The 24,778-nt window shown below is 47.4% G+C and overlaps 1 protein-coding gene across 1 annotated transcript; it reads right to left on the bottom strand.

Moving 5' to 3' along the window:
* Positions 1–288: 288 nt before the first annotated feature.
* On the bottom strand, positions 289–24,479 carry SLC45A2 (solute carrier family 45 member 2). Its single transcript, XM_036409334.2, has 7 exons — positions 23,139–24,479; positions 20,960–21,136; positions 14,280–14,605; positions 8,522–8,665; positions 7,715–7,838; positions 2,802–3,016; positions 289–607 (listed from the first exon to the last, which is right to left on the bottom strand). Exons 1-7 carry the CDS (start codon positions 23,521–23,523, stop codon positions 383–385), a joined length of 1,596 nt encoding a protein of 531 aa, XP_036265227.1. The 5' UTR covers positions 23,524–24,479; the 3' UTR covers positions 289–382.
* Between the last annotated feature and the right edge of the window lie 299 nt (positions 24,480–24,778).

Genomic DNA, 24,778 nt, shown 5'->3' on the forward strand with positions numbered 1-24,778 from the left:
TCTGCTCTCCCCTCCACTCCAGCAGCACCCCTCCCCCCCCCACCCCATGGCAATGAGCCCGCACGGCCACCTGGTGCCCGGGCCCCACCTGCATTCTAGATTACACTCCAGCGCCTGGACCTCAGAACCCCATGGAAATGGCCTGAGACCATCTACAAGGCTTGGTGGGTCCTTCCCCAGTCCGTCCCCCAGAGGGTGACTGCAGACTGAGTCTCTGCACCCTGGGGTGTGAGGGGTGGCTGAGGGCGGCTGTTGGCAGGTGTGGTATGGGGGTCAGGGGTGGGAAGACACCCAGCTTGCAGCGGGCAGACCCCAGAGCTGCGGGGCCGAAGGAGAGACGGATCTCCCGTGGCTGAGTGAGGGACACTGTCTCTTTATTGACCTACTGCACGTATCGCACGAAGAGGGCCACAAAGCAGCAGCCCATCAGCGCCACCAGCGAGGCTGAGATCACCACCACGACCACGCTCCCGGCCATGTTGACCAGGAAGCCCAGGCCGCCTCCGACCAGGATCTGGGCCAGCTGGACCATGCAGGTGAGGGTGGCGCAGTCCAGGCCCTGCCCGCGGCCGCCGCCGTCCGGGGCCCCTGCCCGGGCCTTCTGCTTCTGCAAGGGAAACACGGACTGCGTGTGACTGACGGACTGCGTGTGACTGACGGACAGCGTGTGACCGAGCCGGAACGCGCGGGGCAGCCTGGCAGCCTGCCTGGGGGAGCCGGCTGGTAAAGGCTGCAGCTGGTGCCAGCTCCTCGCCTCCCTGCAGGCCCAGGGAGAGTAGCTGCAGCACATTACCCAGCTGCGTTCCAGCACAACCTCACGGGCATGGTGCTTGGGTTTCCTGTCATTTTCACTATACTCCGAATATTATCTTCCTGTTGATTTTTTATAAAAATCACTTGGAAAGTTTTTAGGAATTCTTTGTTCACCGGCCATTCAAAGGCAAGTGGCTGACCACTTTCGGCAAGGAGAGGGGCATAGTTTGCCAAGCCCTGGTTTAAGGTGGCGAAGGATCTTCACCATCTTCCCTACATTCCACGATTAGCGCCTATGGCAGTTAAATGGATAATATACGTACAATTCTCTCTTCCTAAACGCCAGTAAATACAGTGTAGTGAAAACTGTTACCCCACTCTCTCCTTCATCAGTGCTACAAATGCAAACATTTTTAGGAGGATATTAAATCACATATACATAGGAGAAGCAACATAAAAAAGGAACTCAACCTTTCAGAATATGGCTGATTTGGTTAGTATATTAATATTTGATTAATATTTAATATTTGGTCTGAATTGGTTGATAATTTGCCATCTACTGGGTGTCTGTTATGTGCTAGGTTTTTTCACATGTTACTTCATTTCATACTCCTCCACCTCCCAGATGTACATGTTATCATGATCCCCATGGGAATAATAATGATAATAATGCTATCATTTTTTGAGTCTTTGCAGTTGCTAGTTAAGCAGTATGCTAGGCAGATTATCTACACTATCTTGTTCCATTTAATATGTAACAACCCTATAAGGTGGGTATATTATCCCCATTTGATTGATTAGAAAACTGAGGCTCTGAGAGTTTGATAATTCCTGTACTATTAAAGTAAGACAAAAAAAAAATCATTGTGCCCCCCAAATGCATATCACCCCTCAAAGATAAAGGGGAGATAAGAAGACAGATGCCTGTTGCTTAATTTTCATGTAAAAATACTGGAAATATAAACAAAAACCTAAGTGTGGTTACATGTAGGAGCCCGGGGCGGCAGGAGAAGAGTGGAGGGAGGGAGGGGTGCGCCCTCTGTGCCCCACTGGGATTGCTGGACCATGTGTCTGTGTCCCCTCTGTGACCTGCCTTTAGTGACATTTAATAAGCCAGTGAACAACATCCCGTGTCACGCAGCTGCCAAGAGGCGGGCAGGATGTGACGGCTTCTCTGAGTGCAGAGCTTGTGTTTCTGGCCTGGAACCACGGACCACTCTCCTCGGAGGTGCAGGCCCTCGTGGCAGCTGCCTCGTTAAGAGCGGCCCCGCCGGCACTGAAGGCACTGGCCATCGGGGACATGTTCTCCAGGCGTGAGGGCAGCGGAACCCTGGTCCGAAAGGTTTAACCCCGTGCTCTCTGCCTGCTGAGCGTTCGCCAGGCCACAGAAAGGAAGGGGCAGCCTCATGGGCGGGCCTGCAGGGACTGGGTTTCAGGATGGGCTGGATCAAACTCCGCGATACCTCCAGCTTTTACCTCCCGCTCCAGCTAAGGGACTGCATGCCTCCTTTCCCGGGGGTCAAGTTGCATTGTTGGTAAGAAGATGGGGTCATCTTAGAGCAGAAATCCCCAACCTAGCATCCCCTTAGGGCAGGCTAGGGCCCTGCCCTCTGGCCTCCGCTCCGAGGTGGAGGTGGGCAGGCCTCCCTGGGCAGCTGGTGGGTGTGACCGCCTGGGACCAGCTTCTCCCCACGCACTCCAGGCCTGCTTACCACCTCGGGACTTCCACAGAAACGGTGGCCTAGGAAGGTCCTGCCCTCAACCAATAACTCCAGAACCTGCCCCTGCCCCCCATGCACTTCCTCAGCGGCCAGGGACCCAGAAATGCCCAGGGGCACCGGCCATGTGAGGCAGCAGCCAGAAAGCCCGGGCCCCCCTTTCTTGTCTCTGTGGACAGGGCTTCAGAGTGAGGAGGAGGGGCGGGCAGACCTTCATTACATCTGGCTGGCATTTTAGTGCTGCCGTTTCAAGAACCCTTATTTTCCTTACACTTTCCTACCCAACCCCCATCTGAAGTGAGCCTGGAGTCATCGGCCAGGGGCACGCACCTGCTCCTCCCGCTCCTCGCGGTGGTACTCGGCCATGAGGTTGAAGGGCACAGTGTACAGGGTGCTGGACATCACGCCGAAAGAGGCGCACAGGGCCAGCGTGGAGTACACGTTCGGAAAGAGCCCGATGAGGCCCGTGCCCAGGCCGAATAGCAGATACCCCATGAAGTAAAGACCCTTCAGTCCGATGTAGGACACCAGCGCTTTCTGGAAGTCTGCGGGAGGAAGAGAGAGATTACAGCGGCAGCGCCTCGCAATGCTGGCCATTTCACACAATTCCTTCTTTTGCTTTTCTCAGATGCGCTTTTCTCAGGAGCCTTTTTTTTTACAGAGTCTCGAACAAAGAACCTCCTCATCTGTGTTTGACAGCAGCGGGCTGGTGAAATCAGTTTTTAACCCCGAATAGAACCCTAGAAAGGAATTCCTTTCCCACAGAAGGACCAGGCGCTGTTCGGCAGGCAGCAGGGGTGACAATGTTGGCCTTGGCAGAAGAGAGGCAGCAACGTTGGCCTTGGCCATGGCCCTGGGACTGCAGGACGGAGAAGAAAAGTGAGGGTCATTCTCATTCACAGGGTTCTAGCCCCGTGGTCGGCAAACTGCGGCTCAAGAGCCACATGCGGCTCTCTGGCCCCTTGAGTGTGGCTCTTCCACAAAATACCACGGCCTGGGCGAGTCTATTTTGAAGAAGTGGTATGAGAGGAAGTTTAAGTTTAAAAAATGTGGCTCTCTTGCCAAAGCCGGTGTGGCTCAGTGGTAGAACGTCGGTCTGCAGACTGAAAGGTCCCAGGTTCGATTCCGGTCAAGGGCATGTACCTTGGTTGCAGGCACATCCCTAGTAGGGGGTGTGTAAGAGGCAACTGGTCAATGTTTCTCTTTCATTGACGTTTCTAGCTCTCTATCTCTCTCCCATTCTCTCTGTTAAAAATCAATAAAATATATTTTTAAAAAAATGTGGTTCTCCAAAGAAATTCCAATCGTTGTGCTGTTGATATTTGGCTCTGCGGACTAATGAGTTTGCCGACCACTGGTCTAGCCTAACAGGACCTAAATAACAACCCAGGCCACCTTTGGCCCCATGGCCCAAAGTCAGGTTGGAGGAAGTGAAAACCACATGATTTTCCAGAGTGATCCAGGTCATTCCGCTTCCTTACCCTTCCCACTGCTTTTTACCTGAGAAAGAAGCAGAGGACATGCATTGTCTGCAGGCACCTACCCTCTCTTGCCAATCCATTGCCAGCTTCCCACTTCTCTGTGGACAACTTCCTTAACTTCTTAAAACCACTGAAAAGGGGGACTAATACAGATTTTCTTTGGGGTTGCTGTCAGCATCAAATGAGACAAAATTCCTGTGAACTCTCCCAGCCCAGCGCTGAGCAGGCAGAAGACTTTCGGTTAATGGTGGCCACTGTTATTTCGTTGACTCCTGGGTTCCCTCCCAGCAGGTAGACTGGGCTTGCCCGGGAAGGTACTGTGGGCAGTTCATTTTTAAAATTGGAAAATTCTGCTTTAGCGTGTTTTACATTGTTTCCCACCATGGAAAACCTCTAAAAACCTATATTTTCCTTTTTTCAATCAGTTGTCTTTAATACATACAGTCCCATCTTTCCCCTGCCTCTCTGTAATGGAACACGTGGACCCAGAGGTGTGATAGATACTATAAATGAGCCTATTCAAGAGTGAGCTTTTGATGCCCTTCTAAGTAATTATTGGACTTACAATTGCACCAACAATAACCCTAATCTACATTACGTTTGCATCAGTTATGAAGCTGAACATGGTTGTGGGTCATCCCTGGAGGACGGAGCTCTGAAAAGGACAAGAATGTGGCATTGCTTTCCCTGGAGGACTGTTGTCAAGGCTGAGAATGACAGCAGCATAGAGCTGTGTCCGTTACTGTTTGCTTCATGACAGTATCTCTGCGGAAAATGCCATCGAAGGTGCCTCAGTGCCTTCCAGAGACCATTAATCTTCATTAGGAGAGTGTTCTTTATCCAGAGGAGGAGGCAGGGAAGGATACAGACATCTTTGGAAACATGAGCAGCTTCAGTAAAAGGCTGGAAGTCTGGCACACAGCTCTTTGCTCAGGAAGAGGAATCGGTAAGCATAAGGGCCACGTGGTTACCCGGGTCTGCTGGGCCTGACACCTGGTTGGGGTCACGGTGCTCTGGTGGGTCGGAGGAAAATGATGGGTTTAAGCAGCAGCTATGAATAGCAGTGCATGATATGAACAACTGGCTGTATTTGGATACTCGCTGTTGCTGTGCTCATTGACCTAAGAGTGCTTCGTATGCAACGAGCTCGAAAACAAGCCACTTATCAACATGCCCCGATCCCCACCGCAGCAGCCCGGCTGCCCATCCTGATAGAAATTCTGGATTTGTATCTGATGTGTTTATGATGAGCCCCCAATAGAGGACTGTGTGTACGCTCTGAACTGAAGGAGATGACTGATTCTGCCTAGGGCGGGGTGGGGTGCAAGGAAAGATGTGAACGATTTCGCAGAGGAGGTCACATGTTAAACCCACTTAACAGTGCCGTTAGGAGTTGTCTAGGTGGGGAGCTAGGAAGAGCGGTTAATTCAGAAAAAGAAACCAAACGCAGTAGCACATGCACAGAGATGAGAAGGTCTTTGTGGTGAGTCATGAGGCTAGTTAATCTGTGTGAGGGTGATGGAGGCCATACTGGGAGCCAGGCCTAACTCCTGGAATGCCAAGCCCAGGACTTTGACTTTATCCTATGGTCATGAGAACCCCTGAAGCTCCTTAGGCAGGGCTACTTGGTATTTCATACATAAAATTTCAGTTCTAATTTACAATGAATAGGAATACAATAGATGTATACACAACACTTTATATGTTCTATATAACTTCGGTAAACTATTCAAATAATAGTTTATTTTGTATAGGGGTTATAAATAGAAAGGGCTTACAAATAATATGCTTTAAATTTTTTAAATGCCATGAAATTCATATAGTAACTCACACTAGACTAATAATACCTAGTAGGAACTATTTGATTAAAAAAAAAAAAAAGTTAAAGTTGACACAAAATTAAAATGGTGGTTACTTGTGGAAAATGTGTTCCTCTTACAAGGACAGCCTCCCACCTCTGGAAAGCACATCGGGACTGAGATGGATAATGAGACCTTGTATCCATCACTCCCTGATTCTATTTTCATTGCTTAAAACCTTCCCCCTGGGATTCTCTTAGTTTACATACTCCGAGGGGGAAAGAAGGTGTGGGTGGGAAATGTTAGCTTTATGTCACCACTATTTGGTTATAGCACATGTAAAGGTAATTAACTCTATGGTCTTAGGATATTTGGGCTCATGAATTCCTCGTATGTTTGTGTGAGGTGCCTTGTCCCAGCTGTGCTGCATTATGAAGAGAGGTTATTTTTTTGTTTTTGTTTTTTATTGATTTTTTTTTACCGAGAGGAAGGGAGAGAGATAGAGAGCTAGAAATGTCGATGAGAGAGAAACATCGACCAGCTGCCTCTTGCACACCCCCCACCGGGGATGTGCCCACAACCAATGTACATGCCCCTGACCGGAATTGAACCTGGGACCTTTTAGCCCGAAGACCGACGCTCTACCACTGAGCCAAACCGGTTTCGGCTAAAGAGAGGTTCTTGACCTCAAAACAGGTTTCCTGCTGTGCCGAGGCTAGTCAAAGGCTGGACTCCAGAATAGGGGTCATCACATACCTGCACCCCATTCCCCCACAAGAAGCACAAGTCAGGGACAGACTGGTGCCCTGAGTGTAGTAATAGGCCTTATCCCTATCACCAACCCTCCCCTCTCTGATCTGCTGTCCCCAGGGCCTGTCCAAAGCCTAGAACTCTGCATAGGGGACCAGCTACTCTCCCCTCAATGCCAGAGGAGCTCCCAAATTCCCACTCCAAACGGGGACCCGCATATAGTTTTATTGATCGGAGTTTTCACTTAATTAAGTGTATAGCAGCTCAGAGATTTCCATGCCCATTAGCCAGCACAAAAGGAGCCTGTGTGATGCCCAGCATTGGAGCACAGCAGTTTGGACTTTTTAAAACCCACCACAAAAATGCCTTTGTTTATGGTGCGCTCACAGCTGAAACTGTGAGGGGAGGGGAGGGGGGAAAAGGGGAGGGGGAGTCTTAATGGGCTCCAAACCCCATGGAAAGCTGGGACCTGGGAGGAAGCCATTGTCCTCAATATGGAACAGTGCTCCTGCTGTCTGAGCTAAGGTCATTTTACATGTTCATTTTGTCACCTAGCACCGTGGTCGGCAAACTGCCGCTCACAAGTCACATGCGGCTCCTTGGCCCCTTGAGTGTGGCTCTTCCACAAATACCACGGCCTGGGCGAGTCTATGTTGAAGAAGTGGTGTTAGAAGAAGTTTAAGTTTAAAAAATGTGGCTCTCCAAAGAAATTTCAATCGTTGTACAGTTGATATTTGACTCTGTGGACTGATGAGTTTGCTGACCACTGGGCTAGCATATTACCCATCCATCCTATTTTGTGTCATCTACAAATCTGATAGGGGCCCAGATCAGAGAGGGGAGGGTTGGCGATGGGGGCAATGCCTGGTACCATGCTCATGGTCTCGCTCCAGTGGAACCCAGGCCTGTACTCTCCCTGGTCCACCCAACACTTCGCCATCTTGTTTATAAGATTTCCTTTTGTTTTCCAGGGGACCTTGATCAGGGACACTGATTATTAGGACATAGTAGCCACTGAGGAAAATGACAGCTAGAATCCCCTCTGAAAAAGGGTTTCATGTGGTTTTTTCTAAAGGAATAGTTTTCCCTGCTCTCCCATATATTTATCAAGAATCTGGTATTTTAAAAAGCAAAAATAAATAAATATAGAAATATAAAATCCAACCTTCTGCTGGGCCAGAGCCATTAGAAGACACTAGAGGGGGAGACTTACAAGAATAGAGTGAGGAAAACACTGCGTTGATGCACAAGCCCCAGCATCCGACCTCAACCCCTCTCTCGTAGATGAGAAACTGGGTAGAGTTGTGTGCACTGTAGGGATTGCCATGGTACACGATCTGGAAGAGAGATTTGGGCTGGTGAGCTAACGCAGGGCGGTAGGGACCCCTCTTCACACACCCTGTTTCTCCATCGCCAGGGAGCAACAGGGCCCTGCTTCTTAGGGCACAGAGCTCACCCTCCCGTGACCACAGCCCCTGTTTCATCCGTTCACACCCCTATGCAAGCACCTACAGGAAGCCATAATTCTACCGTATCAAGTATAAACAACGTCTCTCTGGATCATTTACATCCCTCCTTCCAAACAACTTCTGGCCCCACCCAACTTAGGCTAGCCTGCCCACCACTTCTGGTATAGCCAATAGGCCTCTGACTCACCTCCACAAATGTCATTCCTATTTCTGCTGGGAGTATTTTCTCCCTCTCCTCTCTTTCTCCAACTCCTGTTCACCCTTCAAGGCCCCGCTCCTCCTTCGCCTTCATTAAGCCTGCCATGACTGCTACAACTCACGCTGATTTTCTCTTACTTGCTGTTTTGATCAATTACTGGTCCCATAGTATCCTCCAGCTGTCTAGGGTGTAGTAGCTTGCCCCTAGAATCTGTCTATAAGCCAGCCCCTTAAAAGTACTCTTTCCTACACTCTGCTGTGCCCGTCTTAGAGGCTAGCCCAGAAGGCCCTCAGGTACTGACTGAAAGACGGATGTGCAAGTCAATGAGTATGTATATAGACATATTCATTACCCGGCCCATGAAGTCTGTGAAAAACAGCATGTTAGACAGGAAGGCGGTCCATCCAATGAGGTGGCTGATGCAAAGGCAGCGGTAGTGGGAAGGCATATTCACCAGTGCCCTCAGCAGTGACTTCATGGTCATTGTCCTCTGAATCTGGAATAAACATAAAGCAGGTGTGACCTTGAGTGCAGACACGCAGCCAGCTGTGGGAGCCAGAGCACACAGCCGTGTTACATATCTGTCAGTCCACCATCACACAGAGTGTCACACTTTCTTGGCATGGCACTAAGATTTCCATAGAGTGGTCTCTAGGAGATGTTAAGTACGTGTAGATGCTTAGCAGTTTCAGTCCCAGAATGTAGCTTTGAGGACCTGAGGGGACAGGGGCTGGAAATGGAGCTTGCTTTGGAATAACATGCAAGAGACACCTAGCATCCTACTTTGAATGACAGAGCAACTGCATGAGGACAGAGCTCACTGGCTACCACAATTCTCAGATTTCCTGACTCTGAGAAAGTGTGGTAGATAATGCTAAGAGGCCCCTGGTGTCCATCTCCTGGTGTTGCCTTGTGATTGTGTATTGTTTAGATACCAAAGGGAATTTGCAGATATAATTAAGGTTACTAATCAGTTGACTTTGAGTTCATCAAAAGGGAGATTATCTGGGTGACCCTAACTAAATCACATGAGCCCTTTAAAAAGCAGGGAGTTTTTTCCCGGCTGGGAGCAGAAGGGGAAGTCAGAGTTCAAAGCAGGAAAAGGGCTAATTTTGAAGATAAAGAGAGCCATGCAGAAAAACTCTGAGAGTAGCCTCTAGGCAGTGGTTCTCAACCTTTCTAATGCCGCGACCCTTTAATATCATTCCTCATGTTGTGGTGACCGCCAACCATAAAATTATTTTCGTTGCTACTTCATAACTGTAATTTTTCTACTGTTAATGAATCATAATGTAAATATCTGTGTTTTCCGATGGTCTTAGGTTCTACAGCAGAGGTTCACAGGTTGAGAACCGCTAGCAGGGTCGGCCAGCCCATGAAATCTGTGAAAAACAGCATGTTGGACAGGAAGGCGGTTCATCCAATGAGGTGGCTGTAAAAACCAAGGGCTCCATTTTTTTTATTTTTTATTTATTTATTTTTTTGTCAGAAGAAGCCTTGAGAGAATAAAACAATTTAAACTATTGACACAGCTGTTTTGCAATACAAAGAATAAGACAGCCTTTAACATCTTTACTTGTCATGTAAGAGAAGAAAGAAGCCTCAGGAATATGAAGCAGTCAGCTGCCCTGAAGACCTTGAGACTATAGAATCAACCGTGCTCCGGTCTTTCTTGTCAGGTTTTTATTTATTTGAAGCTTGACACAATGAAATTGGGTCTTGGCTAGATTATTTATAAGATGGTCTCCTGAGATTCTCTGTTTTAACTATAACAGTATCTGTGCTTATAGCTCTTGAGCTTATAATGATAATGCTTTTAATTCCTTGTTGCAGAAAATTGCATTTACTTAGGGTAGGTTTGTTTGTATAAATTGCTTTTTTTAATTCATTAATTTTATAGTATTTAGTCTGCTGACATGACTGAACTTATTTGCTTATATTTACTCAGTGTTTAAAAGTATAGACCTTCCCTTGGACTTAGGAAAAATAACTGCTTTCTGAATGTGAAATATGGTGCCTGTCAAAATAAATGGTGAGCACAACAGAAACTCAAGGGTGAATTACTACCTTTTCCTTGACCATAGGAAGAAGCAGCTAAAGGTATAGACTGAGACACAACTAAATGATTGATCTTCTCTCTCCTTCCTGTCTTCCCAAAATGCAAAATTTTATAAAGTGAATCTGGCCGGCAAGCATTCCACCTCATTCCAAATATTAATTTATGCTTCTGCCTTACACGTGCTTTTCAGCCTGTTTTCATTGTTAGCCTAATGTTTCCTTTCTTCTGAAAACAAAGATGAGCTTTCAGACTGTGTCTAATATTTCTGCAAAAGATTGGAATATACATATTCAAAGCTCCTTTAGTATCAGAACAAAAATTCAGCTGGCATCTTGTTCTCTGACTCATCAGCTCCCTCAGCAAAGCCCTTTCAGTGGTCGGAGCCCCTGGGAGTTCGTGTCCTGCACGTATTGTGTGCCCACGTCCACTGGAGATGGGGTGGGATGGATTCCTAAGTGGGAAGGCACAGAGCCATGGGGGAGGGCGGGAGGGGACCTTATAAGAATTAATTCCAAAGGAGACCGCCGAGACAGTGAAGGAGGCATTGCCGGTGAATGTTATGGTTTGAACTCAGAAATAATTCAGGCCTTTCACCATTAAAATTTTTTTCCCCCAGTTCACAAATTGCACAGCCACCCTCATTTTGGGAAGAAATGGCTTTGACACAGAGTGACAGCCACGGCCATGATCCCAACATGGCGGAGTCCCCCATTGCTCAACTGGAGGCTCCCAAGATGCACATTTCAATGAAGAGTCAGATGCTTGGCTTTGGGCTTAAGGTACGTTGCTCTGTTTTTGGAATCTGGTTTTTTATTTTGCTTTTTTTTTTTTTAAGCAAATAACAAACCCAATCAAAGCCTATAGTATTGTGTCCGTGGAACATACTAGAAAGTTAATTGTGTTTGACATCTGTGCTTTCCTACTAGTGTGGAGGGCTGTAGGCCGTTCAAAAGGCTCCTGCTCACTTGTTTATTTGATCCTCACTCTGAATCAGAGTCAATCAACAGGGCGAAAAGTGGGGATAATAACTACTCATCTTTAGCAAAACCCTGTCTTGTTTTGTTCCTTAAACTATGACATTTTTTTCTTCATTTTCAAAGTAATATTTGTCTGTCATAGGAATGTTGAATCTATAGAAGAGTTTATAAAATAAAATTGAAACTATCTGTTAGCCCATCCGAGAAAATAACTTCAATTAACATTTGGGGTATGCAGTATATATCCTTTATTTATTTTTTTTTCTCTCTCTGTATTGTATAGCTTTTCTCAGAATGGAGGGTGTGTGTGTGTGTGTGTGTGTGTGTGTGTGTGTGTGTTGAAAATATATTATGTATAATAGTAAAAGTGTAATATGCTAATTAGACTAGACAGCTGAACGTCCTTCCAGACAAAGCGATGATGGCAGTGAGGGCTGAGGGCAGGCAGCTGTGGCGGTGGCCAGCAACAGCAGCAGCAGTGGGGTGATGGAGGCGGCACCTTTCCCTGATTGGCCTGGTTGCCTCCTGCAGAGGGAGACCAGAATGCAGCTTAGGCCCACTTCCCAAGGGAAGCTGGCCTAAGCCATCAGTAGGACATCCCCTGAGAGCTTGCAGGCTGTGAGAGAGGGCAGGCTGGGCTGAGGGATCCCCTTCCCCAGTACACACATTTTCATGCACAGGGCCTCTAGTATTTTAAACAATTACTCAAACACACACACACACACACACACACACACACACACACACATATTTTGATGATTATATGGGTTCCATTGCATAGATATCCCATGATTCTCAGGTTGCCTTACAGAACTACACGAGGGGGCTCCAGTCTAACTGGGAATCCCTGAGTCCTGATCTGTTAGCAATGAATGAGCAGGGGGTGTCCGTGCTCCCTGGGGCAGTCTGGGGTGGGCAAAGGTAGGCTGGCCAGGTCTCAAGAGACAGAGACTCTCATTTTTTCTCTGTTTGCTGTGTGGTCAAGATAAAACGAAGGCCTCATCCCAAGAACCTTTCAGTTCCTCCTGCGTTCTTCCTATGATGGAAAACACTATGCTCATGCTAGAACAGGAGCTCTTGGTGGAATGGGATGGCCAGATTAGTCCCTTCCATTGTGCTCCCCATCAGGAGGCACTGTAGAAGGCAGGTTGATACACCTAACGCCAACGCAGTTGTGCTCAGACGCAAGGCCTCTTTTGTAAGACCTTACACAAGTAAAAAGTTTGCCAATTCAAACCCAAGCAATGTTGAAATTTACTGTTGTATTCATTTTTGGAAAATACTAAACTAACAAATAGAACAAAGCACTTAATTTTGAGAAAACCATTTATGGGCTTTTATAAGTAGCTGCTAAGACTCCCCGCTCTTATCCAAATATGTAATTGAATAGATAAAAATGAGGTTTTCTATGACTATATTCCCTTGAAATACCACTGAAAGAAAACACAGTTCCAAGCATTATAAATCACTTAGCTAAATGCAGTGTGGCGTCCTGGGTTGGGTCCTGGAACAGAAAATGACATTAATGGAAAAACCGATGAAACAGAAATGTCTTCTCTTTACTTAGCAGCATTGTACCTGCGGTAACGTCTTAGTTCTGACAAGTGGTTACATAAGATGCTCACATTAGGGAGAAGCTGGTGGAGAGTAGACAGGAGCTCTCTCTACTCTCTGCTGCTTTTCTAGAAATTGAAAATTATCCAAAATTATGTATTTATTAAGGCAAGACAACATGTGGTTGCACTTTGATAGGTGACAACTCTGAGGCAGCTTGGAGGGCAGGGTCTTCCAGCACCATGATAGCCAACAACTTAGTTGTGAGCTTGAACCTGTGGTCTGAACACATGGCACCACGTGCCTGAGTGATGTGGGCTTGGTAGAGGTCAGGTGCATGTAGGTGAGAAGGATTGAAACCCAGGAGGATGTTGTAAACAGCTTGATCATGCCTTTACTTTGCCTCGTGGCATCTGCTATAAAATAAAGACACGCCTTGTGGGCGTTGTCGCTTTCTCTCAGCAAGCAGCGTCCCACCGAGACCCAGCTTTCCTTCTCTTGTCTGTTTTTTCTTCCAAGCCTTTTAGCCGCCCCTACTCAGGGTCACCCTTGGCTGTGCTGGTGCGGCACAGTGTTGGTATTCGAACTCAGCTTGCGGGAGGATACGGAGCTTGGGAAGTGATGGACATGTTCTATACCAGCAGTATTCTCTACAGCAGCTGCTAGCTCCATGGGCCTACTGAGCGTTCGAAATGTGGCTAATGCAACTAACAAATGGAAGCTTTCACTTTATCATCTCATTGTAATGAATTTTAATGTAAATAGCCTCATGGACCACCAGCTACTCTAGTTGGTCAGCATAGGTCTGGTCTCTTCATTAGTCAACAGAGCCAAATATCGACAGTACAACGAATTAAATTTCTTTGGAGAGCCACATTTTTTTAAACTTAAATTTTTTCTAATTCCACTTCTTCCAAATAAACTCGCCCAGGCCTTGATATTTTGTGGAAGAGCCACACTCAAGGGGCCAAAGAGCCACATGTGGCTCATGAGCCACAGTTTACCGACCACTGCCCTTGACCATTTTTTCTGTCTTAACCTGGTTCCATTTTTCTGGAATTTTATAGTTTTCTTTGAAAATATTAAGCTAATTAATTCATTGAGCCGTTCACTGGGAGTGGACTAACAGGAATACCTAATCAGTTCATGAGATACAAATTTAACAGTTACCAACCCTGGACACTGTAATTGCAGAAACATATTGACAACCCTAATGTACGAACTGAAGATGCTTCTGTGGCCTCATATGCATGGCCTGGCACTTTGCACCTGGCTTCGTCTTCCCTGGTTAGGTGTTCTGTGGAGAGAAAAATGCGCACACTTTGCTTTGCAGTCCCAAATTTCAGTTCTGAGGGATAATAGCTACGGAGGGCTTGGGGATCCAATTACACTTCACAAAACCCTTCACTTCAGATAAAACAAAGACAAAGCATAATCCAAAAATAAAAATAAAAACAATGAGACTGGTAGGAATGATAATATGTTTCCTCAAGTAAAGAAAAAGGAATTTGCACAGTTACCTGATCAGCAGGGCTTTTGGGTTTTTCTCCCTGCACCGTCAGCGCTGAGTGCGCATCACCGTTTCCAACCTTCTCAATAGAGCCATACTCGTACGTTTTGTCCGATGGTGGTGGAGGGCCCTGCGGGGCTGGCTGCGGGAGGACGTCCTTTGTAGTGTCTCTCAGGGGGGCCTCGGGGATGCTACACAGGTGGATGGTGAAGCACAGAGTGAGGACCAAGGCGGAGAAGAAGAACATGACCTGGAACTCTGAGCCCAGCACTCTGCCCAGTTTCAGGTGGGCCCAGTCGATGGCACCCAGGAGGTAACCCAGGGCACCTCCAAAACCTGGAAAGCAAGGGAGAGCTGTGTTAGCGTATTTAGCAGACCCGCTTCCCTTCTCTGGTGCCCCGGCCCTGCCCTTGGGGGAGGGGGAGAGAGGGAGGGAGCTCCCTAAAGACAGCACAGGCGCCTGGTTATGACTGCAGAGGTCACAGGGAGAGGCCAAGCCACCTGTGACTGGTGGGTGGGCTCCAGGCTCGGCTCTGGCATGTACATGCTGTGACCTTGGGCTTCTTCACTCAGAATACGTGGATGAGAATGAAAGGGTAACCTACTAGTAGAATCATAACTAGGAAACAGTACAGATTTCGCCAAGTGCATAGTAAATATTGGCACTGTCAGAATCCTTGTGGCCTTTCCAAACTATACTCTTACCCTTAAAAACGGAAATACCTAGCCTGAAAGAGCCCCCAAAAACTGCTTTCTGACAGCAATAAACACAATTATTTCCATTATCATCTACCTACTAAGGAGTGTTCTAAGGTGACGGAAGTCTGCAGAGATCAAAGAATGGTGGGAGAGTGGACAAGTCTGGCCACTTCACATCTGGTTAGTTGCAATTTGCCATAGGGGATATTTACAGATGACTAACTACTTAATCACTGAACTACAGACATAAAATACCAAAGTGTATGAATGAGGAATTATGGGAAATTGTGGCCAATGGTGGGCAATGCAGTAAAACATACATTCTCTGCTAACAGGAGCATATGATACAGTTATTGCTGATGGGCATATACATAACAGATAAATGACACATACGGCTGTTGTGGGTAGTTGGTGCCCAGGATCTGAGAGGAAGGGGAGGTCCCTGAGGCAGCCTGATTCAGAGGGCAGTTCTGGGATTTGTGGTGCGTCTAGGTCATCATGAAACAATAACTCTCTTTACCCAACTGTGGGTATGCCAGGGTGCTAGAGGTCATGTGATAAGCCAAGCAGTCAACCAAAAATGCATTAAGTGCAAAGCAGTATTCAACAGTCTATCTAATAAGGGTTTCATAGTCTCGGCACTCCTGATGTTTGCTGCTGGATCATTCTGCTGGACGGGGCTGCGGTGTGCGTTATAAGGTGTTAGCAGCCTCCTGGCCTCTCCCCACCATCTGTCAGCAACAACCTCTCCAACCCTCCCCACCAGTTATGACAATCACAAATGTCTTCAGACATGACCTGGTGTCCTCTACGGGCAAAATAACCCCCAGGTGAGAACCTCTGTCCTTAATCAATGCTATGAAAAATGTACACATCCCTTTTTTCAAACTATTTCTCATGTGCAACCATTGATCAATGGTTGTTATAATGTCACTTAATCCCTTGATTCTTCTTCTCTTCTTAAAATGTATTGCTCCACTGGGCAGAATAGAAGACACCTGCCCATTTGAAAAAAATCATATGTAAAACAAATCATCCACTGTTCAATGGAATGGTATAGTTCATGCGTATAAATATGCAGATATAAATATAATGATGGATTTGTATTAGGTCAGTTGAGTTCTATAATTGGAGGATTCACTAGTCCAGTTTTGTGTCCACTGGTTGTGTATGGTTCAGTAAACATTTACAAAAACAAAAACAAACAAACAAACAAAAAAGCCATTTATTGAGCACTAAAATATATGTAAGGGATTCTAATAGTTTCTGAGGATATGACCATAAATAAGAAGGCAATTCTAAGTAGGAGAAGCAGATAAGCAAACAACTATTTTTTTTAAAAAAAACCTGTGATAAATAAGAACTTAGAACTGTTAGCTGGGGACTTAAATAGTATAGAGAAGTTCTGAAAAGTTTGTTTTTGGTGCTTAATTCATAGTAACAAGATGATGTTGACTATTAATAATTTGATTTTTATTATTGATTTTTTTACAGCGAGGAAGGGAGAAGGAGAGGGAGAGGGATAGAGAGTTAGAAACATTGATCAGCTGCCTCCCCACACACTCCCCATTGGGGATATGCCCACAACCAAGGTACATGCGATTGACCAGAATCAAACCCAGGACCCTTCAGTCCACAGGCCGACACTCTACCCACTGAGCTAAACCAGTCAGGATGCAAGATTTCTCTTAATTAGCAATGAAGTTCATAAAAGTTCAAATATCAATGAGTCCAAAAGCTCTAGTGGTAGAAGGCTGTCTGGAGCTCGGGAAGCTGAATTAGATGAGAAAGCCACAGGCCACAGTGGTTAAGTGAAGGGTGACAGCTGAAAAGAAGGGGTTTGGAATTATGCCTGGTTTCCATTCCCACCTGTGTGCTTTCTCATCATGTGATGACGGCATCCTGCTGGGAGGAAGGGGGTGGTGATCCTGCTTGTCTGAGTTTCCTGGCGGTTAGCATGATAATACCGTAAAACACCAGCACATACAGTGGCAGAATCAATACCAAAACCCAGTGAGCAGCTGACTTCCTACAGAAACCCTAACTCTGAAGCCTCACCCAGAAGCAAAATAGAATGAATGAAGATGTTCCTTGACTTACAATGAAGTTATCTCCCAGTAATCCATTGTGGATTGAAAATGTAGTAAATTGATATAATTGACTTTTTTACAGAGAGGAAGGGAGAAGGAGAGGGAGAGGGATAGAGAGTTAGAAACATCGATTTACAAAAATTGATCATAGCCTAGCCTCACCTAATTAAAATGTGCTCAGAACACTTTCTTTCATCTACATTGGGCAAAATCACCTACCACACACACACACACACACACACACACACACACACACGCAGTGCAGGAACTTGGGAAGTGTTCTGTCTTCCCTGTTGGTTCACTCATTAATCAGTTAAGTAAAACCTGGCACACGCTACAAATAACTTAGAATTTCCCCTCCTCGGTTCTCTTTGGGGCCGGATTGGGTAAGTGGGGGTTGGGTGGGAAGACAAAAGAGGCAACCCCGTGTTTGTTTGTCCCAAAGCTACTGTGGGATATAGCTCAAAGTTCCAACAGAACACCCCCTGAAGGACTAGTGGGTGATTGGGGAAATTACCCAAATACGTAAGCTTTATTCACACTGCCAGACATGATAGAAGCCGGCAGGGGGCTTTGGGGATTAATTGGAGGCTTTCCTCTTTGCTTCCGCTCCTTAAGCTGAGGGTTTTATCTTCAAAGATAGTCTTTATAAAAACCCCAGCCATGTTAGCCCAACAAAGGCTCATACCAACTCTCTCATCTCTGTCCGCAGAGTTTATCTCTATTGACCACATCAGCCTCCGCGGGGCCCTGGAACCCATCACCAGGCCATCAGCTGGAGCAGCCAAAGGACACCTGCTGCCACGTTAGATAACAGCCTTTACAAAGGGGGGCCCACAGGGGTCCAGCCGTGAAACCAGACCAGAGCCAACCTCATGCCTGCGCTAAAGTACTGAGAAACAGAAAAGTCCAAAGAGGCCGAGCCTCACCCATCACCCATCCTACTTCCAAAGGTGTTTATGGGGCCAGTTCCTTACCGAATCTCTCTCTCTCTCTCTCTCTCTCTCTCTCTCTCTCTCTCTCTCACACACACACACACACACACACACACACACACACACACACACACTGGAAACTACCAGTAAAACTACTGCAAGCCTGGTGGGCTGGAGGGAACGAAATACTTAGGAACATTTGGCACTGAATCCTTTTATAATAAATGGGTCCTTGCTGCAGGCCTGAGATCCTTTGCCAGAATAGGAATAACTGCCATTGCGCGGCATTCTGTTATGACAGCCGAACAGACCCCATGGGCCCCGAGAGGAGGTGAATCGGGCAGGTCTGAGGGGAACTGTTAGAACTGTCACCTCCACCTTCTCTCCCTGTGAGACAACCGCCTCCTGATGCTTCATGTTCATCCACTTGATAAACCTCCGTCCTTTGTTCTTTGGTGGGTGAAGTCCCTGACCAAGTTAGAAATTGAGTTTGCCCCAAATTTAGGAGAAAGGGGGGCTTTCTCCCAGTAGGGGGGTGAAAGTGTCCAAGCAGCTTTCATGGCCGTTGGCAGGACAAGGGGAAGGGAGTTTCCATGTGAGTGAAAACCCAAGAGCAGAAGGGGAAAGCCACATTAAGGTTTATTTTGAGCGCCGGTGCTCTGCCGGGCGGTGCTGGGAGCGGGAGGGACACGGCAAGTAAAGCAGACGTGGCCTGCGCCCCGGGAGCAGATCGGGGAACTGTCTAGAGCACAGAGTGTGGACGGAGTGGTGGGGAGCAAAGCGTGAAGAGGATGGTGGCAACAGGCCAGGGGAGCTTTGAACCGGCCTAGGAACTGGGTGGTTATGCAGGAGGCGAGTGGGAAGCCACTGCAGTTGCTGGGCAAGTCGCTGAGCCCGGTCAGGTATGTCTTTCAGGAAGATGAAACTGGAAGCTATGTATGGGTTCTCAAAATAGGAGGAAGGGAGAGACTGGAAAACAGCTAAGGGATAAATACCAAGCTCAGATAAGATGTAGTGAGATCCCAAAATATATATATGAGCATTTGTATTTAAAATACAAATATGTATATCAAAATTATACATATTTGCTGAGACTACACCTTATGCTAATATCAGCAGAAAACCTCCAAATATTTTCTCAAACTCATAGGAACGCTATCATGTGTTAGCCTTGAAAAAGTAATCAAAATATAAAGGCTCAATCTTTGAATATCAGAGGCAGCAAAGCAGAGGTTGTTTGGTAGACGCGTGGTCAGCAAACTGCGGCTCACAATCTCTTTGGCTCCTTGAGTGTGGCTCTTCCACAAAATACCACGAGTCTATTTTGAAGAAGTGGCATTAGAAGAAGTTTAAGTTTAAAAAGTGTGGCTCTCAAAAGAAATTTCAATTGTTGTACTGTTGATATTTGGCTCTGTTGACTCATGAGTTTGCCGACCACTGTCCTAGACTAACACTGTCATAACCTGGGAAGTGGTAGTAGCCACATTGTCATTCTCAATGTGTCCTGTTCAAAAGCCAGAAGGTCTCCCGTGGCTGTGCTGTAATTGACTTCAGTGCGTTATGATAGAGCAGACAGGATTGTGGGATTTAAGTCAGGAGCAGGCAGTTGAATCTCTATGCTACAGAGAGGATGGTCAGGGGCGGGGCCAGACAGGAATGGATCCCTGCTCCCCCTTCTCCCTGAAGCGAGAGGAACTGCTCTCTCTCTCTCTCTCTCTCTCTCTCTCTCTCTCTCTCTCTCTCTCTCAGGCAGTCCCAGTCCTCCCGTGTCTGCCATTCAAACACGTGCCCTGACCACAAATAGTGACCCAATGGCTTCCATCTGCAGGCACTGCTCTTGGCAATGGAGACGTAATCAACAGAACATGAGATTCTGCTTCTCTTTGGGACTTACCCGCTCACAGAGGAGAGAGAATGCAGCAGCATGAGAGAGAAATAGATTGGCTGGGCTAAGGTAGACTGGCAGAGTCTCCCCGGCCCCTCGATATAAAAATGCTCCTGGGCCAGGAGGGCACTGCAGCCTCAGGAGAACCCCAGCCCTCGAGCAGCCTTATAGGTGCCTGCTGAATGCTAGCGGCACAGCTCTGCGTGCATGGCCAACAGCAGCCACAGAGGCCCGCCACAGCCCCGAGAACAGCCCCACGTCCTCCTGCCATGGCTTCTCTCAGACCAGGAGGCCGAGGAAATGCCAGTCTTTATAGGACTAAGCAATCTCCTAGGCCAGTGGTCGGCAAACTCATCAGTCCACAGAGCCAAATATCAACAGCACAATGAGTGAAATTTCTTTTGAGAGCCACATTTTTAAACTTAAACTTTCTTCTAATGCCACTTCTTCAAAGTAGACTCGCCCAGGCCGTGGTATTCTGTGGAAGAGCCACACTCAAGGGGCCAAAGAGCCGCATGTGGCTGGCGAGCCGCAGTTTGCCGACCACGGTGCTAGGGTGTTTTGTTTTTATTTGCTTGGTTTGTTTCTATTTCTGATTTTTAAACGTGGTTCTTGGGATACTTGCCACAGAATCATCTGGGGGAATTATAAAAAATGCACCTTTTGGGCCCCTACCCCAAACCCATGGAATCAAAGTAACGGGGTGCGGGGGGGGGGGGGCAGGAAGCTGCATTTTAACAAGCTTCTGAAGTAATGCTGATGCTACATTACTGATTTTTTTTTTTTTTTTAAAGCAACCAAAACGTAAGGTGCACAAGGCCTCTTTTCATTTCGGTTGTAAGGCCTCCACAGATGGCTCTTCAGAAAGCTCTTATGTAAACTTCCTTTGCCAAACTCCGCAGCCTGGTCACAAGCTGACTTTGTTTAGAGAAATGCACTGGGAGCAGAGCTCCACGTGATGGGGGCATTCCATCAAGTGATCCCTTCATTCATTCAAAAAAAAAAAAATTCAGCAGGATGGCTTCAGTGGAAGGGGCTCTCTGTCTGGGAGCTGGAGAAGAGGCTTTCCGGAATATTCTACCTGTGAAGAGGGCGTGGTAGTGGAGGCCCCTCTCCTTGTCCTGGTGGGAGCAGACATCGAACAAGTAGGCTTTGATGGGCCCGTCGATGAAGTCCGCGGCGAAGTCAAAGAGAACCACGCCCATCATGGTGACTGTGATGGCCCAGACCAGCTTCCTCCGGGGCTCAGCGATCAGCGCTACAAGAGCAATGAACAGGGGGCACCTCAGTCTGGGTTTGAAATGACTCGCATTGGTATTCCCACCCAACCTTCTTGTCACCCAGTGATTTCCCTTTGTTTTCATTTCATTTTGTTTTCCACATAAAAACGTTTCTATTTCGTTTAGATTTTAACAATTATTCCGGGAAAGGCAAATGGATAGAGACAGGAAGCTGATGAGTGGTCGCCTTTACCGGTGGGGAGGAGGGAATGGAGTGTGACTGCTAATGCTTACCGGGTTTCCTTGTGGGGGATGATGAAAATGTTGTGGGATTAGCTGAAACCGGTTTGGCTCAGTGGATAGAGCGTCGGCCTGTGGACTGAAAGATCCCAGGTCAAGGGTATGTACCTTGATTGCAGGCACATCCCCAGTAGGGGGTGTGCAAGAGGCAACTGATTGATGATTCTCTCTCATCGATGTTTCTAACTCTCTATCACTCTCTTCCTCTCTGTGAAAAATCAATAAAATATATATATTTTTTAAAATGTGGGATTAGATAGGGTGATGGTTGCACAGCCTGGCCAATATGCTAAAAAGCACTTCATTGTACACTTTAAAATGGTGACTTCTACGGTATGTGAATCATAGCTCTTTAGAGCGGTTTTAAAAACTGCTTATTATAAACCATTTCAACAATCTAGAAAATCTGGGCAAATACTTCAGGTCCTAGCGCCAGCAATGGCCCTCCTTCACACGCTGCTTTATGCACTTACACACACTCAGAGAGAGGTGTACATTTGTGCCTTAATGCAGTGCTTTTCAAGCTTTCGCACACTTGACCAGTGCTTGGATGACCTGGACGGTTGGACTCCATCTCCCATGATTCTCCATGGTTCTCCCATGATTCCTCAGAAGGTTTGAGGTAGAGCCTGGGGATTTGCATCTCAAGAGCCCCAGTGATGCTGCAGCTGGAGGACCGGGCTTTGAGAAGCACTGGCTCACAGGACCACGTGCGCATGCTCCTTTATAACCAACTCTCTCCGGGTCTTCGCATTCCAATTAATGAAGATCAATTTCACAATTTTTAACAGCCAAATAATATTCATTCTATGGATATGCCACACTTCATCCATCCAATCTTAGTTTGTCTTGCTTTTAGTTAGTTTTTTGAGACTAATACGTAATATATGCACATGGTTTTTAAATGGTAGCGTGAAAGTAAGCCCATCCTCCACTTCTCACCGCCAGTCCTTCCGCACCTCTCCCTGGAGGCAGCAATCTTACCAGGTTTTCTTGTGATTCTTCCAGAAATACCCTACAATTATGTACTTACGCCCTCTTTTAACTATCTATGAAAGATAACTAATTATCCTGCCTCATTATCAGACATTCTGCTTGCCTGAGAGTTAAAGGCCTAAACATGTGTGCTATTTTTTACATTTAAGATCCTCTTTTCAGTGCTACGTTTTATCCACTTCCACCAATTACTGATTAATTACTGATTAATTGGTGGTTGATTAATGACTAGAAAAAGTGCTCACCATCACGTCTGTTTTGTCCAGAATTTGCCAAAATGTCCCCTGGAGCTGCAGACAGATGCCCTGCACCCACTAAGCAGCTCCGCACAAAGCTCTGCCCAGGGTTAACCCTTATTTGGACACGGGTCATTTATTGCAAATACATACAGCTGGTTAATTTGACAAAGTACAAAACAACATGGAATGCGCTCAAAAAACATGGCAATTAATAAATTGTGAAATTACTAAGCTTGATAAAGTAGATAAAAATTTAATCCTATTTTAAAACACACACACACACACACACACACACACACACACACCCCAAGCCAACAACAATGCACCCTCATGTTTCTGAAAGTAAAATCGCCCCAACCGCAGACCTTGGGTCATTCCAAGTTGGAAGTTCCTGGAAACCTAGGAGAGATGAACCACTGTTAAGTGTCCCATGGAGAAATCCAAACACTCCTGTGAGTGGCCCAGTAGGGCCCTTTCCGCCCGCCAGCCTGCGCGGCGCACTGACCTGACACCACGGTGTCCCCGTTGAGGTACAGGGCCATGCCCAGCAGCATCATGACGCCCAGGGCCAGGATGTAGGGCCTGCGGCGGCCCCAGCCGGCCCGGCAGTAGTCGCTGGCCGAGCCCACCACCGGCTGCAGCAGGAAGCCCAGCACGGGGCTCAGCAGCCACACCACGCTGTACAGGCTCTTGGGCAGGCCCACGCTGAGCAGCACGGGGGTCACGTAGGCCGCCTCCACCGCGTAGCAGAACTCCCGGCCGAACATGGCCATGCTGTGCATGACCAGCCGGCCCGTGGGTCTTCTGGGCGGCTCCCCAGCGGCCTGGGGGCCATCCTCGGCCAGCGATGTGTAAGCGTGCACGCCCGGCTGTCCGTTGTTACCGCCCATGGCCACCAGGTGAGGAACCTGCCTGCACGCCCGCCACCTCCTGCCCCTCCGATTCCTGAGCTGGTTTTGACTGGGAGCCTGGCCGAGCGGCCCAGAGAGAGGGTTAGGCGAGGGGGAAGGGCTCAGATTCTTTCATGCCTCTCAGATCACAAGTTATGATGAGAGGGCAGGGAGGTGGGGCCTAGGAGGCCTGCCAGGGCTTAGCTGCCCTGAGCCCTCTGGCTCCTTAGGATGTTTTCCTGAAGGAATCTTCCTTCGCACTGTTCCCTCTCCCCCTGTTTCTCTCTCCCACTGTCTCTGTCTCCCTCCCTCTCTGTTTCTCTCTGTTTCTTCTCTCTCTCTCCTCCTAACACACACCCATTCTGTTACAATCTCACACACACAGGTTTGAGACAATAAAGACCTAAAAGCAGATGTTAAGTCACAATATCCTTTTAAAACTTTTTCTAGATATGAGTATGCTTTCCTGAGCACATGTTTTCTGCACGCACACCTGAAGAGTCACTAAACCGACTTAAAACGCTAGAAGGCCGAACCTCTCCTCTCATTCACTAGCTGTCAGCACTGTGATGGCTTCCTGCATTGCACTCAGCACACTTTATAATCCAGTGGCCGTGTGTTTATTCTACTTACCCTGTGTTACTCAGGCTCTGATTGGGACCATGCTGCTCATGATGGGATCCCCAGCTGCTAGCAAGACCCCTGACGCCCATTGTGGGTTCTCGGTAAATAGCTGCTAACGGAAGTATTGAATGAAGCATAGACACTGCACTTTGTAGTGCCAGGCAAACTGCCTGTTTGCTCAGGTCATTTCCTGCCCTGCCCTCCATGCTCTGTACCATAAGGAACTACATTCCCAGGTCCCATTGCGCCCTGGCTCTGAGGCAGACGTGGCCCATGGAGGCGCTGATAGAAAGACAGCGGCAGGAGAAGGGAAGAAATCCCACCCTCTTCCCCTCTCTCCTCTCTGGGAGGTCTCTGGCCGCGGCTGCATCTCCACTCGGGTCCAGTTCCCACCTGCGGACACAGGAGGGGTCCTGGCTTCCCCCGGTTGCTCGTATCGGGGCTGACTCATTGTCCTCTTGGCTTCTCAGCTCTTCCATCACCGGGGCAATTCTCTATCTCAAATGTCCTCTGTTTTAAAGACCCGAGTGGGCCTTATTTTCTTTGCTGGAACCTGAGTTCAAATGAAGACTCTGAGTGGAGGTGAACATGACCCCATAGGTAGGGCTCTGAAAATGGGCTTAGAGGAAGA

The sequence above is a fragment of the Pipistrellus kuhlii genome, unplaced genomic scaffold (genome assembly GCF_014108245.1).
Source record: "Pipistrellus kuhlii isolate mPipKuh1 unplaced genomic scaffold, mPipKuh1.p scaffold_m20_p_4, whole genome shotgun sequence".
Lineage (NCBI taxonomy): Eukaryota > Metazoa > Chordata > Mammalia > Chiroptera > Vespertilionidae > Pipistrellus > Pipistrellus kuhlii.

Bases quoted from the DNA above. Each gene is read 5' to 3' on its own strand.
- SLC45A2 (XM_036409334.2), bottom strand. From the start codon at position 23,523: ATGGGCGGTAACAACGGACAGCCGGGCGTGCACGCTTACACATCGCTG. The intron at 8,666-14,279 runs GTAACTGTGCAA...TGTTTATTCCAG, and splicing joins CCAAAAGCCCTGCTGATCAG to ATTCAGAGGACAATGACCAT. The intron at 608-2,801 runs GTGCGTGCCCCT...TTTCCCTTGCAG, and splicing joins GCGAGGAGCGGGAGGAGCAG to AAGCAGAAGGCCCGGGCAGG.